This window comes from Salvelinus sp. IW2-2015, linkage group LG22 (assembly GCF_002910315.2).
Source record: "Salvelinus sp. IW2-2015 linkage group LG22, ASM291031v2, whole genome shotgun sequence".
Lineage (NCBI taxonomy): Eukaryota > Metazoa > Chordata > Actinopteri > Salmoniformes > Salmonidae > Salvelinus > Salvelinus sp. IW2-2015.
This window is the reverse complement of record NC_036862.1, coordinates 30,015,417-30,034,750: the sequence shown is the minus strand read 5'-3', so window position 1 is coordinate 30,034,750 and position 19,334 is coordinate 30,015,417. Positions and strand designations below refer to the sequence as shown.

The 19,334-nt window shown below is 43.0% G+C and overlaps 1 protein-coding gene and 1 pseudogene across 2 annotated transcripts; both read left to right on the top strand.

The window, feature by feature from the left end:
* LOC111949863 (seizure protein 6 homolog) overlaps positions 1-3,152 on the top strand; it is a 162,142-nt pseudogene extending 158,990 nt beyond the window's left edge.
* Positions 3,153-5,113: 1,961 nt separating this feature from the next.
* LOC111949588 (PHD finger protein 12) lies at positions 5,114-19,110 on the top strand. Of its 2 annotated transcripts, XM_070434207.1 has the most exons (14): positions 5,114-6,205; positions 6,721-6,902; positions 8,995-9,067; positions 9,256-9,869; positions 12,883-13,015; positions 13,366-13,527; positions 13,759-13,905; positions 14,186-15,050; positions 15,322-15,498; positions 15,590-15,685; positions 15,781-15,863; positions 16,007-16,145; positions 16,336-16,448; positions 16,509-19,110. In XM_070434207.1, the coding sequence occupies exons 1-14, from the start codon at positions 6,140-6,142 to the stop codon at positions 16,815-16,817; spliced, it is 3,159 nt and encodes a 1,052-aa protein (XP_070290308.1). In that variant the 5' UTR covers positions 5,114-6,139; the 3' UTR covers positions 16,818-19,110. The 2 variants fall into 2 exon arrangements, with proteins under 2 accessions (XP_070290308.1, XP_070290309.1); XM_070434208.1 differs by lacking the exon at positions 6,721-6,902 and having other exon boundaries at positions 5,116-6,205.
* The last annotated feature ends 224 nt before the right edge of the window (positions 19,111-19,334 follow it).

Sequence of the window (19,334 nt, the reverse complement as noted above, 5' to 3'; positions counted from 1 at the left end):
ATACATCAAATCAAGACCTAATAATAAAACGCAATACAATACTTCACAGTAACTTCAAGTGTGCTACATTGAAGAATGTATCTTTAGGTTATCATAGCAGTTGAGTGTGTCCCTGTTGATTCCTCTACCACCAGTTGCCAGTGCCGACTACAGCATGGAGGGAGCCAACATAGCTCTAACAGTCTTTATACCAGTGGCCCTCATCATGGTCTTCATCATCGGAATCTACCTTTACTTCTCTAAGTAGGTCTAGTATGCATACTTTATATAGATAAACAAAATACTTTGAAAGTATGAAAGCTATCATCATCCATAGTACCTACTGTAGTAGTCTAACCAGTGCTTGACTTGGACTGAAATAGGTTCTGGTACTCGTTTTAGGTGCCGGTACTGTTTATATTTAGGTGTAGGAGCTCCACAATACTTTTGAACTAATATGCTATAAGAAGAACAGAAGCTCAAGCAGTAGAACATTTCATGTGCCGGTACTCCACACCGGTGAACTTTTGCCCAAGTCAAGCACTGAGTCTAACCAATAGCTATAGACCCAACAGGCTCTGTAATAATGTTGTAAATATACTATGCTACCCTTATGACACTATGTCTGTGTTCTCTAGGGTTCAGCGGAAGCTTATGTGTCTTCCCATGTCCACCTCCTTACCATATGACCACATCCCAGGAGAGTCCACCTTCGACAACTCCCTCTACGAAACAGAGACTACAGTACGTTATGTTATAGAGATATTCACTGGTTCTTTAAGATGCCTGTTGGAATTAGTAAGCCCCCAAAAAGGTTGAATTCAGGCACTGTCATTTGTGTATGAGATGATGCACTTAAAGCACCATCTGGTTTGCCATATTGCAGGTTCATTCACCAAATTGAATTCCCCGTTAAGTGACGTTATAGAAATAGGATTGAGAGGTGTAAAGCTATACTCCATTCACCTTCAGTCATTGATAAAGGCCATTTCATTACACCTGATACAGACAAAAGGTTGCCAAGTAAATTTGACATTATTTGACAGAGTGCTATGACATGGTTTTCAGACATGGGTTCAAATAGTATTTGAAATATGTCAAATATTTTACCCAAGTCTGATGCTTTCATGCTATAAATAACGATTGTTTGTCTGTCTATCTGTCTGTCTCTTTTTCTGTACTTCCTTGACTGCACTCCTGAAGAACAACGAGGTGAGCCCAAGCGCTAGACTACAACCTGCTTATTAAGCCTCCAGTGTGTCTGTCAGTCAGTCTTCATCAATTCCACACTCTGATTCTGCAGCCTGAACCTATTACACAGTCTGAGCTTATTAAACTAAAGCCCACAGTAGGTTGAGCACATTTAAAAATGGGTCAGGAGGAGAGGGGCAAACCTCTCAAATCAAATAAAAAATATAATCAAAGTTTATTGGTTGCATACACAGTTTTACAGATGTTATCGCAGGTGCAGCGAAATGCTTATGTTTCTAGCTCCAACAATATTTAGCATTACAATACAATACACACACAATCTAAAAGTGAAAACAATTACTAGAACGAACAAGAAATTAAGACATATCAGAATGGGCAATGTCAGAGTCTGGAATATAAATAAATATATACTGGATGTATGTGAATGTTGTGTATAGACAATGATGTGTATAGACAATTCAAAGTCATTGTCTCCTCTCAGGAGAAAATGGAAAAGCCTCACAGTTTGGGCTGACCACCTCCACACACTAAATGTATCTCTGTGATATCCCTATCATAGTCTACAAACAGATGTCTGTTATCACATGGCTCGTTCACAAAAAGAGGAATGGCGTTTGTGATCATAGTAGAAATATGGTCTACTGTACTTCTCAGTCTCCCTATACCTTCTTGTGACAAGCTTGTCCCTAATTCAGAACTCTGTCCTCATTTCACAGGACACAAGAGAGTATGAGGTTTCCATCTAGAGGCACGACTATGTGTTTCAGCATCGACAGGTCTGGTCTCAAGCCGGTTTGCCTAGTGGAAGTTTGTCTGCACTCCACTGTCCGATAACACACACCGCTCTTTACTTGCCTCCACCTTTTCCTCTGTCTGCTGAACATATCTCTGCCCAGCCCACAGTGGAAATTGGCCATCACTGCAAAGACTTGAAAACATGATTATTTTTGTAGAGCTTCAACAGAAATGGCCTAACAGCAGTGTTTGTACAGTTTGTATCCTGATATGATCAAACTCTAAAGACGTCAGTCCAATGTGGAACCTCACAAATGGGAAATTATGTATCTAGTCCGAAAATGTATCTAGTCCGAAAAATGTATGTAGTCCGAAAAATAAAATGTGTAAATACAACAGGATATGTTTTTCACACAGCTTGTAGGGCATTTTTATTTTGAGAGAAGGCAAAACACAATAGAGCTAGATTATTCAAGTGATGATCGGAGGGATATCATAATAACTTGATGGACTCTTAAAGCTTTCAAATACACTGGACAATTAAAACATATTTTCATTTTTTTGTACAGTATCTTCAAATTGCAAAGATGACCCTCTCAAAAACATGTAAACACACCTCTTTTTTTAATGCAACCTCCTATGATTAAAAACATCAGAATGTGCCTTAAATTAAAGGCCCTTTTTAAGCAATGTTCATATCATGTATATTTCTGATACGTCATTAGTTCAGCTTAGATTATTACATTGTTGATTTCATATGGATCATAAAATAGAGATATAGTAATGCAAAGAAAAAGTTATTTAATTTCTTCTCATTCACGTTTTTGTTCACAATTGTATGTTTGTCTTCAAAATGCTGATTAAAAGGTATTCATTAATGATATTGGATTGGCAAACATCTGAAAAGTCCATGGCAAAGTGTGTTCTAGTGCCATTTGTTTTGTGATGAAAACCAGGGAAGGTTAAGCTTAAGAAGTCAGTTTTGTGGATTGGGGAATTCTTAAAAACTGATGCAATGTATTTGTCAAAAATAATATAGCTGATTCTGTAGGAGAATGCATCACCATTCAAACTCTATTTTTATCATTGTCACATTATAATATTTATTCATACAAACAGGTATGATGACAATATTATAATTCTATAATCTAGTTTTGATGCATTGTATATATACTGATTAAGCCACTTCATGAACCAAACACGTCCTCAATAAAGTTACTATTCAGAAAAAAATTGGACACCATCTTATTAATTCATTTATTAAGGATTACTGGTTCACTTCAAGATGCAATTTACCGTTTTGCCCGCTGAGTCGTTCATCTGAATTTGCCCTGATAAGTATACATGAATAAAGCAGAGCTGAAAGAAGCAAGAACTTCCTTGAAAGAAGTGGAGAAAACTGCATAACACTGAGAAAGAAGTTGAGAAAACTGCATAACACTGAGAAAGAAGTGGAGAAAACTGCATAACACTGAGAAAGAAGTTGAGAAAACGGCATAACACTGAGAAAGAAGTTGAGAAAACGGCATAACAGAGCACACTGGAGGAAGTTTTTGTCAGATGACCTATGCTCCTTAATGAGTCAAAGTAAGTAAAGTATACATGAATGGAGCTACCTCTGACAGTGTAGAGCAGGGCGGCCCAACCCTCTTCCTGGAGATCTACAGTCCTGTTGGTTTTCAGTCCAACCCTAATTTAACACACCTGAATAAACTAATTAGCWGCTCAACAAGACTTTAACTAGCTGAATCAGATATGCTAAATTAGGGTTGGACCGAAAACCTACAGGACAGTAGATCTCCAGGAAGAGGGTTGGGCAGCCCTGGTGTAGAGGGTTTGGGGTTGGAGCTGTAGCAGACTCGTGTCTGGTGTAGGGGTGTAGTGTACTAGTTTGTAGTTCAGAGTGTAACAGACGTACGCACGGTGTAGTGTACTAGTGTGTAGTTCAGAGTGTAACAGACTTACGCCCGGTGTAGTGTACTAGTGTGTAGTTCAGAGTGTAACAGACTTAAGCCCAGTGTAGTGTACTAGTGTGTAGTTTAGCAGACTTAAGCCCAGTGTAGCGGTGAAGGGGTGGTCTTCCCGTATAGGCTACATAAATGTATACTGTTCCCTGAACATTATATTTGCCCCTATAGACCCTTATACCAACCCTGGGTAAGATTACCAGTGTAGACAAGACCATCAACATGCACTGGTCTGGTACCATCTATAGTCAGGTAATGTATGTATGAACAATAGTCTAACATTGTCTGATATCAGCAGACATTTGTAACAGACAGCGATTGGGAATAACTGGCACAGATATATTAATAACTGCTGGGGAAACTGACTCGCTGTATACTTGTGGCTCACACTATTGTCTTGTCATGTTGCACCAGCACCATCTACTGGTCAGCAAAAATACTGCAACCAGGGAGCGGTTTAACTTGAAAGATTGAGAATGAGTTAAGTCTAGAAAATGTTGTGGACTGTTCGTAACAAATTATTTTGGGGGGCACAGAAACCAGTATTGCTATTAGATGTTTCCTGATCTGTGAGAAAATAAGCAGAATGTTGATCCAGTTTTGTCTTGTTCCACCGTTTTCCTCTGCCACTGAACTTCCACTTCTAACCAAATATAGTTAGGCGAGGAAGCATCGATATAGACATTTGACAAAAGCGCAGACACACTGGCACCCGGTTTACTAAAATTGGGTGGGACTGGACAAAAAGTGCTTATGGTAAAATATGCTGACAAATACTCCCCAAAAAAGACAACATTATGTACAGTACTACCTATCCTCATTCATTCAAACTCAAATGTTGTAGCCTAATAGCAAATGGCGGCGTTTACGAAATAAAATGAATAATACTGCCATCAGGCGGCCGGTTGGGCAAAACTTTGATCCAACTGTCCAGCTAGATGGAGGGCACCATAACGTAGGCTACATTGAAATGAGGAGTGTAGTGTTGCTCGTAAGCTTAGCTAATAGCTAATGTTAGCTATCTGTTATTTCACAATTTAGCAGCTCTAACTAATATGAATAACGTTCGCTAGCCAGGTGATGGCTATCTACCAAAAAACGGGATGAAACCCGCAACCAAAGATTGTCTTTGAGGGCTTCTCTAGCGGCATGACGTTGGTATTCCTTTCTGACGTCGTCGTCTCAAGTTACCACAGTCACAAAGTTGTAATTATGGCTAAACACCGCCCTTTTCTACAATGTATCTTCTTAAAATGCCAATTTATACATAACCTTAACCACACTGCTAACCTTATGCCTAACCGTAAATTTAAATTAAGACCAAAAAGGACATTTTAGTTTTCATGAATTTTTACGATACGTATACCCAATGCTGATTTTGTGGCTGTGTTGACTAGTGACAAGCGTTTCTCTGCTGTGGCGGCCATGGTTTTCAACAATCTTGAAATGCGCATGCTCAAACGTAATTTCGTTCGCGGTTGCGCCAACTCGGATAGGATGTTGCCACTAGCAGCATTGATGCATAGGCTTTTTCAGAACAAAAATACATTTCTTGGGGGATCCTGTACTGTTGGAAGAATAACAACAACGCATTTTGCAACCCTTGATTGGGAGGAACACTTAACGTTGCGAACATTTTACATTTTGTGTATTCTGACTGTTGACAATGCAAAGTGGAAGCGAGCTGGTTTGCAGAATTTTCAAGCGTCTAATTTCTGCTAGTAGGAGCAGTAGGAGCAAAAACAAGAACCATGGCTAGGCCTCGCAGATACATTCACAGTCGTTCAGCAACCTGACAACAAGACAGTTTAGAATAGGCTCAAAGTTGAGGTTTGTGAGAAACCCGTAACATTCGTAATATTCTTGCCAGCAGTTAGCAAGCAAACATGGCTTAATGGATGGTGTTGTTAATTAACGTTAGCTAGCTACAGTTGACTAAATAGATAACTTAACTAGCTATCAGTCTAGTGTGTGCCTATATCACATTCAGATAAAGCAGCTAGCTAGCGGTTGCCAACTTGCATACGAAGTCGCTACGTACGGCTAGTTAACTGTTAACCTTGGCTGATTCCGTTATTCCCTACGATATACAGTAATAGAAAGATTTTTTGTAAAACTTGCGTGTGTGGGGGGGGGGGGGGTCGACTGTCACTGCCAGTGGGACTGGGCGTGGAACGACACTACTAGCTAGCTACAGTAGCTGGTTCCATAGGATTATTTGCAAGAAGTCGTCGACTGCTGGTTGAATGTGGGACAAAATGGAGACTCCAACGATTGTGTACGACTTGGATACCTCTGGGGGTTTAATGGAGGTGAGGCATGTCACCACACACAACGTTACTTATGTCCGTTAAAATGCAGCCATTTAATTAAGTTTGTTAGATATCTAACTAGCCAGAAAAATGGACATGTTAGCAGATACTGTAACAAGATGGAAGCAAATAACGTTAGCTAACTATAGTTTGAGGCAGTAATTTTGTCCTAACGCCGCGTTGGCTAGGATGAAGTTGAAGACAAAACACCTATCTGCTAGCTAGTTTATGGGAAACACTGTGCTATTACTCTAGTTATAGCGAAACGAACATTTTAAACCATATTTTAGTTGCCTTGACTAGACGTTACAGTAAAGGCCCTAGCTTCCTGCAGGAGGCGATTTATAGTATACTGTCATAACTAGCTAGTATAAAAAAGATATGTTACTGACATGATACTGAATCATACTGTTTTTTTTTTTAGCTTTATTCGTTTGATGTGCTAGCAACCAAGTAAACAAGTCTAAATTGGGAGTAATTCGATCCAGATTTCTGACATGTTCAACTTGTTACAGCAAATTCAAACACTGCTCGCACCACCCAAGTCAGAGGATGGCGAAAAGAGGAGTCGGAGGAGTGAAAGGGACGTTCGGAGAAAGAGCAGGGCCACCAACCACGATACCTGTGATAGTTGTCATGAGGGAGGGGACCTTCTGTGTTGTGACCATTGTCCAGCCGCCTTCCATCTACAATGCTGGTATGTGTGAAAAGTATCCCACTACCGTTTGCTTGGGAAGGATCATGCGTGGTTTACTGGATTCAGAATGACTGCGACTCTCCTGTCTAGACAGTCCATCATCTTTACAGAACCATGCGCTGTGAAAAATGCCACACATTAGTTTCGTTAAGGGGGGAGAGGGGGGTTCCAATCATACTATGAAGATGATTGTGACACAGCAACCAGGACTTGGTTAAAATTTGCCGCCGAATGGTTGCAACCAGCCCCCGCCTCGGTCTGCATGTCTCCAGGCATCGTCACTCACTCGCTCTAACTGAGAGCGCTGGGAAACGCTGGCAAAAAATGGAGTCGAGGCTGCTCTTCGCTCGTGTGCCTCTGTTTACAATATGGCGACCTCCCTTGAAAAAAACCCGTTTTATTTCAGCGCCATTTTACTGACATTTCTCTGGGCTTTAACAGGAATATAATTATGATAATACAGCTGATCAAACGCGGTTATAACACGATTTGAGATGAGCATATTATTCTTTGTATTTCGGGGACTCATCCATTCAGGTATTTGCACCACACAGCTGTGCAAGATCTGGCTATCAATCATGTTGGTTGGTAGCTACAGTTCAGTGCAGGTTTTGGTTGGTAGCTAGGCTACAGTGCAAGGCTTTCCACCTACAAGACTGAGGATAATCTCGGTCTTTGCAAATTGAACATTTGCATATCCCCTTGGGTAGTCATTGACGGTGAAATTTGACATGTGATTTAAATTACATACTACAATCACCTTGACAACTGCCTATGCAGTAGCTGCATATTTGAGTATTTTCTAGATTAGAAACATCTGAAAGCATTCCAACAATTCATTATGATGGCAGCCTGTATAAACTGGGTGATATAATGTAGGTTATGAGCATCACAGCCAGGTGTTGTGTTTGAGACCGCCTAAAGCGAGACTAATTGAAGGCCATGGTTGTAATTGTGTGAAATCGCCAAGATGATAACAGTTCAAAATGTTCTTTGTTCAAATTTAAAGAACATATTGATTCTTTAGACATTCAGAATGGTGAAACTAAATGCATGCTGAGGGCAAATGGAGAGCCATTCTGCATATTRCCAGTAACCCATGTCTATAATAGATAAAAATACAAAAGTATGTTACAACTTCCCCTGGTCTCCCCTTACTAACAGTAAGCATGCCACTTTCAAATAATTTCCCTCACTCTTCCCTCCTAAGGAAATTCTGACGAGCGTGACAAAGCTGAAAATAAAGGACACTAATGTTACCAGTAAAGTAGGAAGCCCAGGTTTCAATAGGCAATAAGAAATTGATGTGAAAGGAGTGTCGGTATTTGGCCTGGCGAAGTGGCTTTATGCGTTGACTGAATGGGAGTTGGTAATTTAGGAGTTTTTTTTTCTTCTCTACTGGTCTCGAAGAAATTGAGCCCTCATTGTCAGAGACTGAGTAAAAATGTATCTGACACCGGTCTCGAATACAACATGGTTGTGGGCCATATTAGTAGTGCTTACTTTTCCAGGCGTTAGTGATTTAAAACTTAAAGTAAAAACTGTGTTCAATATTGACTGTCTTCTCTTGTTTGGGCATGCCAGGCAGTGTCACATTAATCCCACTAGATGGAGACAGGCATTTGGAAAAGAAGCCATTCTAACAGTAAACACTCAAGCCTGAAAGTAGGGTTTGGCATTCAGTGTTAAAATGTGTATTTTGGTGTGCTTTACACATTGTTGTCATATTTCAAAACAGACCTATTCCAGCACAGGTCAATTACATCATCACTCCCCTACACCCCTATTATAGCCTATGCCTCAAAAGTGCATATTTTATATTTATTTAACTAGGCAAGTCGGTTAAGAACAAATTCTTATTTACAATGACGGCCAAACCCGGACAACGCTGGGCCAATTGTGCGCGACCCTATAGGACTCCCAATCACGGCCCGTTGTGATACACCATTGGTCAGAGCATCCAGGCTGTATTGTGAGTTTGGCATTAGGCCTTATAAAGCTTACATGGCAATTGATCCATAGTTGACCTATAAATGAAATAACTGTAGCATGAAGGTCCTTTTTTATTGCTGTTTCTTTGTGGTTCCCACAGTAACCCACCATTGAGTGAAGAAATGCTGCCCCCTGGTGACTGGATGTGTCATCGCTGCAATGTCCGTAGAAAGGTGAGTGTTCAAGAATATGTGATGATGCTCACAACAGAGAGATGTTTTTATGCTTCAGATGTATTAGCCTGTTAAGACCTGTTTTCAATGTATCAATACGATTCCAACTATTTAAACAACCCTAGTGGTGGGGAATACTGTCTGATCCTTGCTGGTCCCTGACTCTGCTATTTGACTGTCACCCCCAGAAGCGGGAGCAGAAGGCTGAGCGGACAAATGGCCTGCTGGAGAGGGAGAGGCTCCTCTCCAAGCGCTCCTCCCCTGCAGCTGAACTGGAGCGGGGTACCACCACTATTACCACCACCACGCTGCGTCTGGACAGGCTACCACCCGGGGTCGGAGCAGCTGGACCCGGCCTGCGGGTGGCTGCCGTGCATCTCGAGCGTCTGGAGCGCCTTGAGCGGCGTGCCAGCAGCCGTCCTGGCACTCCCACTTCCAACACCTCTTCCACGGACACGGACACCCCCTCGGAGGAGCAGAACGAGGCAGACGAGGAGATGGCCAAGGCAGAGGAGGAGGTGGAGGCCCAGGGCTCAGAATCTGAGCAAGCCACCACTACCCCTACCCCCACACCACGGCTCCTCAAGAGGCCCTTCCAGCTGCTCATCGCCGCCGCCATGGAGCGGAACCCCTCGCAGTTCCAGCTGCCCAACGAACTCACCTGCACCACAGCACTGCCAGGCAGCAGTAAACGGAGGAGGAAAGAGGAGCTGATCATGAAGACTTTCAGAAGGCCACAGCATGAGATGGACCCCAACGGCCTCGTTCCTCTGCCAGTCAGGGTGTGCTTCTCCTGCACCAGGTATGACCTATCCTACCAATAATTAGTCAATCAAACCCACAATTTTGTCATTACACAGTTATATCAACTAGGGCTGTTATGGTGACCGTATTACTGCCACACCGGCGGTCACGAGTCATAACGGCAGTCAAATTCCACATTTCCGTTTAGTCACGATAATTGGGCATCTCCAAGCTCTAATGCTGCTGATGGTCATTAGTAGCCTACCAAACTTGCTAACTGCCTGGTACTCAGCACTCTATTTTCCCTTTAATCACTCTGACATCAATGCAAATGTATTAAAAAATCAAATCAAACACTTTGTGATAGCTCATGTTACACAACATTTCTATAGGCTATGGAATTGTGATGAGAAAACAGAGTGATGGGCTCTATTAAAAAGAGCTTTCTGCTTTCTATTATTTCATATATGTAAATAAAAGATTAAATCAAGAAGAGTGTCATGGGTGACCGTTAGCCTATCACTTGTGAATGATGCCCGGCTTGTAAGGCAAGATAGCCAAGAAGCAACGCGTGCCTTTTTTGCAACTTTTCCAAATCCTATTCGCACACCTCAAGTAGCCTAGCCCATAGGCCTATGTTTTTTGATAAGGTTTGTATCACAACTAAAGTGGCCAAATAACTTTAAAAAATGTAAGCACATTAATCCGCTTTACAATGGGTGTAGATCCTAACTGGCATACATACGCAGCGCGTGTGTTTTGAGTTTAGGGAAGCTCATTTTCACCATAAATGCATCTTTATAATATAAGCATTACATGCATAATTGCATTTGTGGTCACTTTTGCTAATGGTGTTATCCGCTAATGGAATATTTGCACTTACTGCAGTGTGTGCATTGCTGTGCTTATCTGGAGAAATAGCCTAATAGTTTATCAACATTTTAAGCTAAACGTTCTGATCTGTTGCATCAGCCTCTTTGTGTAAAAAAAAAAAAACGTTTTTGTATTAATTTGGGCTCTATCGCATAACACAACTGTCCCAGACTAAGTTTGGAATATTTCTTTCTTGCACAGAATACAGTGCCTTGCAAAAGTATTCATCCCCCTTGGCATTTTTCCTATTTTGTTGCATTACAACCTGTAATTTAAAATGATTTTTATTTGGATTTGATGTAATGGACATAGGGCTGGGCGACATGGCCAAACTCTCATGTAACGATACATATCACGATATAGCACATTTTCTGTAAATTCAATGAATAAATAGTTTATATAAGATGTCCAGATGTAAAGGCTTATTTCTTATTACATGTTGAATTATACTCAACAAATAAATGGTACTTACTCATTTGATTATTTATTTGATTAATTACCTTCAGAAGTCACATAATTAGATTGCACACAGTGGACTTTATTTAACTAAGTGTCACATGAGGCAAGCAGAGGGGCACCGCCAGGCAAGCAGAGGGGCACCGCCAGGCAAGCAGAGGGGCACCGCCAGGCAAGCAGAGGGGCACCGCCAGGCAAGCAGAGTGGGCACCGCCAGGCAAGCAGAGGGGCACCGCCAGGCAAGCAGAGGGGCACCGCCAGGCAAGCAGAGGGGCACCGCCAGGCAAGCAGAGGGGCACCGGCAGAACCCATCCATCTTGAAGGAGCTGGAGCAGTTTTGCCTTGAAGAATGGGCAAAAATCCAAGTGGCTAGATGTGCCAAGCTTATAGAGACATACCCCAAGAGACTTGCAGCTGTAATTGCAGCAAAAGGTGGCTCTACAAAGTATTGCCTTTGGGGGCGTGAATAGTTATGCATGCTCAAGCTCAGTTTCTTTGTCTTATTTCTTGTTTCACTATAAAAAAAATATTTTGCATCTTCAAAGTGGTAGGCATGTTATGTAAATGATACAAACCCCCAAAAATCTATTTTAATTCCAGGTTGTAAGGCAACAAAATAGGAAAAATGGCAAGGGGGGTGAATACTTTCGCAAGCCACTCTAGAATAGGTCAACTTTTGTACTATGGGGGATAGTGCTTTTGCTTTATGTTGGCTGAGGAAAGTAAATGTGGACAGTTCTTCCAATATCTTCAATATGCACCTCGGAATTGGATAAAGACACGCACAGTTGCATCCCCAATGTGTCTGTCTTCACTTGTAGCCTGTGAGAAATACTCAATCACGTGGCGGAGAGCAATATGAGGTGCTTCAGAACTCCCACCCGGGAGAAGGGAATTATAATTATTATGTTCAGCCCAAGGACAAATCGGCCACTGGCCACAAAGGCATGGATTTTTTAAAGGGGCGTTACGGCCACTCAAAGGGGTCCTGCCGGCCTTGTCAAATTGTGAATGAGAGACTGATGAAGTCTGTACAGCCTATGCAAAAAAAACAAAGCAGAGCTCATGCCTTTCGTGCAACTTTTTTCAAATCATCATTAGTCGCATCATGCAGCCTTAGAATGTATTAACAATCAAACATGTAGCCCAACGTTTGTTTTCGCAACGAAAGTTATATAAATAACTCTAAATTAAGTATATAGGAGTACCTGTTTCTTTGTTAACTGCTAAACACAGAATAGCCGCATGTGCGTACTCACTCATTGTTTGGAGAAAATATCCTTTCTATTTTATTCATGTTCAATTGTAGTCTTCATACAATAAAATAATGCCACATAATTGTAAGCAAATCTTGTCTGCTAAATGGACAACTCAGAGTATGCTATTCTGTTCTTCTGAAATAGACTACATTCTCTTCATATCATGTTTCTTTAGACCCGTCTAAAATAATAATGGATTTATTCAATTTGTTTAAATGTGTATGTTCCAAAGTTCTGCATCAGTGGATGGCAGGCTATGCGTGGAAGCCAGGAGATGCTAAATGTGTTTTTGTTAATTAACTGTGAATTACTGTGAGACCCTCAGTTATTTGCTTGACAATCGCGGCTGACGAAATTTCATGACCGCCACAGCCCTAATATCAACACACCTTTGGGACTCTAGTTGGTTGGCTGACTTTGCTAGTCCATGCTCACTGCCTCCTCTTTGTCCTCCTCTCTATCGTCCTCCTGTCTATTCTATAGGAGCTGCAGAATGGCGCCCCTGGTTCAGTGTGACTATTGCCCCCTGCTCTTCCACATGGACTGCCTGGACCCCCCACTTACTGCCATGCCCACAGGCAGGTGGATGTGCCCCAACCATATGGAGCACTTGGTGGTAAGAGGAGCAGCTCCCCCCACCCCCCCCGCATCCTTATGCATGGAACTGGGTTTGTTTTGGCAGGCCTAAACAATAAGGATATGGTGATTTTTAGACAGGAATGGCTCTGTAAATGGAATAGGGTTTGTAGTTCTTTGGGCGATATCAAGCTTCACCGAAATGCGATAATATTGTGATATCTCTCAACCGTGGTATGTAGAAGTTGTTCCATTACTGACATGACCTGTTCTCCAGCTGAGCTTTAGAGTCTGTAGACTTGTTACAAGTGCATAGGGTGTCAAGCTAGTGGTTTATTCAGGGATATACGTCGCTTTGTTCTTGACATGGCCTCCTGTCCTGTTCTCCAGCTGAACCAGAGGAGCCTGTCCCTTACCAGTCGCTGCCAGCTCTTAGACCAGTTCCAGGATAGGATATCCCAGCATGCCGTCAAGGTGGGCTTCCTGCGACGGGTCCACCGACAGAACCCCCCTGTCCGCAGCGGTGTCCACCACAAAACGAAGGCGCTCAAGGTAGCTTATGCCCGCTGAGTCTGTCCCAGAGTAAAATATAATGTTATGAAATCGTTTTTTGCTAGTCTTCAATTTGAAATGGTGATGAAAAGACAGATTTTCAACAAAGTATTGGTTTGTCAACTAAGCGGCTTCAGCTTCACCACATATCCAAATCTTTTTCCTCTTTAAGAATTAGAGGAACCACAGTGGGAGTTCACTCCTGTAAATAATGTGTGTTTGTCCCTCCAGGTGCCTGACGCTATTAAATCCCAGTACAAGAACCCCCCGGCCATTTTGGCTCCTGCAGGGGTGCGTAACGGGGAGCTGATCTGTAATGGTGTCCCATCCCAGGACTGCTCCCCTCAGCATTTTACCAGCCAGGCGGAGCAACAGGAGGTAGGTATGGCAGAAACACACACACACAAGTATCTGTCTACTACTCTGCGATTCAGTGGTTCCTTTGGGCTGTACCTGAGAAACATCTAAAGCACTTACATTTTTTTGTGATAAACAAATCAATGGGATCTGGCCCAGCGAGGAGACAATGGTCCAGACATGATGGGGATTAACTGCCAATTATTGAAAGTGTAATAACTGTAAATGTATTTATTTGAGTTACTGGATTGGTGAAGGTGCTTGTTCTTTTCACCAAACTGTTTTTTTCTTTGTCGTTCAGTGGCTTCGAGACGTCATCTCGCTGCAGTGCAGCATCATGCGACATTTATCTGGCAAGCAGAAGTCCTCGTCAGACTGGCACTCTGAACAGACAAACAAGGAACAGAAAGACATTAAGCCCTGTGTAGCCCTAGAGGAGAACAGCTCTCTGCCCCTTGCAGAAAGGACAGCTTCAGCCCTGCCTGCCCCCTGCTCTAAGCCCTGCAGTACATCTGATGGCCCCCAGGGGGCCCAGGTACTGAAGGGTCTCTCGCAAGGCCAGGAGAGCTGCAGCTGCCCGGTGAGGCCCTGTCAGAACTGTCTAAAGTGCAGGAAACCCAACGGGCCCCTGACTGAGCAGCCTGTGCAAGCCAACGGACCGGTAGTGTGTAACACTGCCTCTGAGGCCTGCAAACAGACAGAGCTCCAGCTGCACAGACTCACCCCCCCAGCCCCACTCCCAACCTCTGCTCTGGGGCTGCCAAACCACCTGAGAGGAGGGCTGGAGGTTAAAACTGGGAAGGGCAGCCACCTAGAGTCTTGCACCCAGAAAGGTTGTCCACCTTCCTCTTTGACGTGTGCAGCCACAGGGCAGGACATAAAGAGCCAGGCCCACGGGACTCCTCCAGGCATGGCAGGGACTCAGGCCAACCCTCTGAGCTGCTGCAGTGAGCTGAAGCTCTGCCCCACCCCCACCCCAGGTGTCCATGTCTTCACCCCACCCAGAGCCATCAAAGACTCCAGCACAGCAAGACAGCCTACCACCACACCTCCCGGTTTCTCCCCAGGGACAGATCTTAAGGGCAGCTCCATGTTCCCCAGCTCTCTCTTCCCCTTAATAGCAGACCTGTCTGGTGGCATGAAGGCTGTGATGGAAGGGGATGGAGGTAAGTAGCTACCTCAACACCATTCTACCTGTACCACTGTTCATAATTAGGGCTAGGTGATGAGCACCTCTCTCTGCCCAGTTTAAAAATGGGTACTTTATTCAACAACAATAAAGTTAAAATATTGCATTATTGTTTTGGCCACGCTGGTCTTCAAAAATAGTGATGATTAAATGGCCTGTAATTCAGCTGACAGATGATGGCTGTGATACAGGATTGCTTCACGTGAAGTCTATGATGACGTTGAAACATGCTGATGTTGTTCATACAGAGATCGAACTGAGTAAACTGGATGAGGAGTTGGTCAAACTCCTGGCCTGGCAGAGGATACAGCAGCTGTTCCCCCACAAAGCACCCCCAGTCCCCCAAGGCAGCTGTGTAACCGCTTCCCCTCTTCCCACCACCACCGTCGCCCTCAAACCTCAATCTCCCGCGCCGTGCACAGAGGGTAAGCCCCCCGAACCTGACGTGTGGCAGTTTAATTTGTGCCATAGGAATGTTATAAAATGTCATCCCTCAACATTCTGTCCCCATCACAGAAGAACAGAAGGTGCAGGCGAGAGCAACGTTCTATCCACTCATGGGGAAGGGAGGAGCCATCAACATGTCTTATAGGACCCTGTACATAGGAGCTGGTAAGGACCGCCCATGCTGTTACAAAATACTGTGATCTTTACTCAACATGGAACAAAGTCTCATCAGTCTTTCTCTCTCTGACAACCCACTGTAGGTGCTGACATGGATGTGTGCCTTACAAACTATGGTCATTGTAATTATGTATCTGGAAAACACGCCTGCATCTTTTATGACGGGGTAGGTTGTCTGTCCTGTTCGAGACACAAAGTATTCGAGACACAAAGTAAATATTTTTCCCATTGCTATGACCTGATCTGTGAGTACTATTTGAAATAACAGTAGCACTACAGACATGACTGATGGTTTGTACCTGTGTGTAGAACACCAAGCACTACGAGCTGCTCAACTACAGTGAGCATGGGACCACGGTGGACAATGTACTCTACTCCTGTGACTTCTCTGAGAAGGCATCCCCCAGCCCGGTTAGTGGCCTGGTCTCCAAAGTGCAGGGCATTGTCCGTAAGTAACACACACATCTCAGCATATATACACACACACTTACCAATTTTGCTGAGTTTGAAACGCCCTATCTCCTGTGTGCAACATGTGGTTGGTTGTTTTGCCCCATCACCTTAAACCTGTAGAGATGGGGTTTGGCCAGCGCTGTGTGTCTGTAGGAGACTTGAGTGACGGTGCTCTCTTTCTTCAGGCCATTGTAAGATGAGAGAGCAGGAGGAGGGGGCTGAGGCAGTACCCAGCCCCAGGACTGGCCTGATTCCATCAGGGGGAGTGATGAGTTGCCAGCCCCAGGGAGGACCCAGGCTCTCCTGCAACTGTAAGGCCAGCAGTTCCAGCCTGATCGGTGAGATGTGTATAAGAGACAGCTCCTGCAACTGCAAAGCCAGCAGTTCCAGCCTGATCGGTGGCAGTGGGGCCGGCTGGGAGGGCACAGCGCTGCTCCACCATGGCAGCTACATCAAACTGGGCTGCATGCAGTTTGTCTTCAGCATTGTTGAGTTCGCCAGTAAGCAGTCCAAAGAAGAGGGAAACACTGGCACTGCCAATACCACCCCCGCCAATACCACCCCCAACCAAGAGGGGGCAGACAAACAGACTATCAAACTCCACCAATTGCAACTCTGTGCCAAAGCCCAAACTCTCCCTTTCTCATCTATTCCCAGTCAAACCTAAGGGAAGCCTAAGGGGAGCCGGTTGTTACACAGGGAAAATATATATTTTAATTTATTTTGTTTATACATTTGCATGAAATTAAGTATTATCTCAAATCTGTTTATTTAGATTGACTGACTGAAAAGTATTTGTCACTTATTTTTGCCAGTCTAGTTATACATACATATACAGTACCAGTCAAAAGTTTGGACACCTCATTACAGAGTTTTTCTTTATTTGTACTATTTTCTACATTGTAGAATAATAGTGAAGACATCAAAACTATGAAATAGCACATGGAATCATGTAGTAACCAAAAAAAGTGTTAAACAAATTTGAAATTCTTCAAAGTAGCCATCCTTTGCCTTGATGACAGCTTTCCACACTCTTGGCGTTCTCTCAACCAGCTTCATGAGGTAGTCACCTGGAATGCATTTCAATTAACAGGTGTGCTTTGTTAAAAATTAGTTTGTGGAATTTCTTTCCATCTCAATGCGTTTGAGCCAATCAGTTATGTTGTAACAGGTTAAAGGGGGTATACAGAAGATAGCCCTATTTGGTAAAAGACCAAGTCTATATTCTGGCAAGAACAGCTGAAATAAGCAAAGAAAAACGACAGTCCATCATTATTTTAAGACATGAAGGTCAGTCAATCCAGAAATCTCAAGAACTTTGAAAGTTTCTTCAAGTGCATTGGCTCTCATGAGGACCGCCACAGGAAAGGAGGACCCAGAGTTGGGAGASTCTGCTGTAGAGGATAAGTTCATTAGARTTACCAGCCTCAGAAATTGCAGCCCAAATAAATGCTTTGGAGTTCAAGTAACAGACACATCTCAACATCAACTGTTCAGAGGAGATTGCATGAATCAGGCCTTCATGGTCGAATTGCCATGAAGAAACCACTACTGAAGGACACCAATAAGAAGAGACTTGCTTGGGCCCAGAAACATGGCCATTAGACCGGTGTAAATCTGTCCTTTGGTCTTAGTCCAAATGTAAGATTTTTGGTTCCAACCGCTGTGTCTTTGTGAGAAGCAGAGCAGGTGAATGGATGATGAAGCATGGAGGTGGTGTGGTGCTTTGCTGGTGACACTGTCAGTAATTTATTTAGAATTGAAGGCACACTTAACCAGCATGGCTACCACAGCATTCGACAGCAATACGCCATCCCATCTGGTTTGAGCTTAGTGGGACTATCATTTGTTTTTCAACAGGACAATGACCAACACACCTCCAGGCTGTGTAAGGGCTATTTGACCAAGGAGAGTGATGGAGTGCTGCATCAGATGACCTGGCCTCCACAATCACCCGACCTCAACCCATTTGAGATGAGTTGGTGCGCAGAGTGAAGGAAAAGCAGCCAACAAGTGCTCAGCATATGTTGGAACTCCAAGACTGTTGGTTCTCCATGAAGCTGGTTGAGAGAATGCCAAGAGCATGCAAAGCTGTCATCAAGACCAAGGGTGGCTGCTTTTTGAAGAGTCTAAAATATTTTTTTATTTGTTAAACAATTATTTTGGTTACTACATGATTCCATATGTGTTATTCCATAGTTTTGATGTCTTCACTATTATTCTACAATGTTGAAAATAGAAAAACAATTAAGAAAAACCCTTGAATGAATAGGTGTGTCTAAACCTATGACTGGTACATTAACATTTTCTTATTTTTCAGACAGCTCATGTAGCCCAAACATTTTATTTTGTGATATTGAAGTTGTAGTACTCACACAATATTTGTTGCTACGTTTGCACCACAGGTAGCTAGCACACTTACATGCTTATACACACATTTGTATGTACAGTATATTCATGTAAATAGGATTGATTCGGTTCTTTTCAGTTGGATATCCTGTACATTAGTCTAGGCTGGTGGGAGGAGCTATAGGAGGATGGGCTCGTTGTACTGGCTAGAAAATATTTAAATGGAGTCAAGCGTGGTTTACATATGTTTGTTTGATACCGTTCCATTGATTCCATTCTAGCCATTACAATGATCCCGTCCTCCTATAGCTCCCCCACCAGCCTACACTGATGGACATAAACCATTGTGGTCGGTTTGTATAGTGTACAGTACCTCCCACGGACTCCTTTTGTGATATTTGGTAGTTTTGCAGAAAAGTTTGTTAAACACCTGTTCAGAGTCCTGTGTCCTCCATGCTGAATGGTGTAAATGGTGTCGGATTGTTTTAGCTCTTGTTTTAACACTCTTGTACTCTGTAAATAAGCGTTCTTTGTCTGTTTCTTCCTGTCAAAACAATGTAAATACAGAAAGATTTTTTTTAAGAACAAACTTAAAAATGCCTCCTTGTCCTGTTTTTTTTATTACTTTGATACATGGGGTCAATGATCTAAAATGCTTTTCTTTCAGTAATGCATCGTGTTGTGAGTGAATTATCCAGAAGGTGGTGGTCGTGTACAGCTCTGTCAAAGGTAACAGTTGCAAAATATGTAGGTCTAATGGTAAAACAATCTTTCTCGTATTTGACTATTTTTAACTGTTCCATGGCCCTTGCCCTGAGAGAGTAGAGACTCTGGT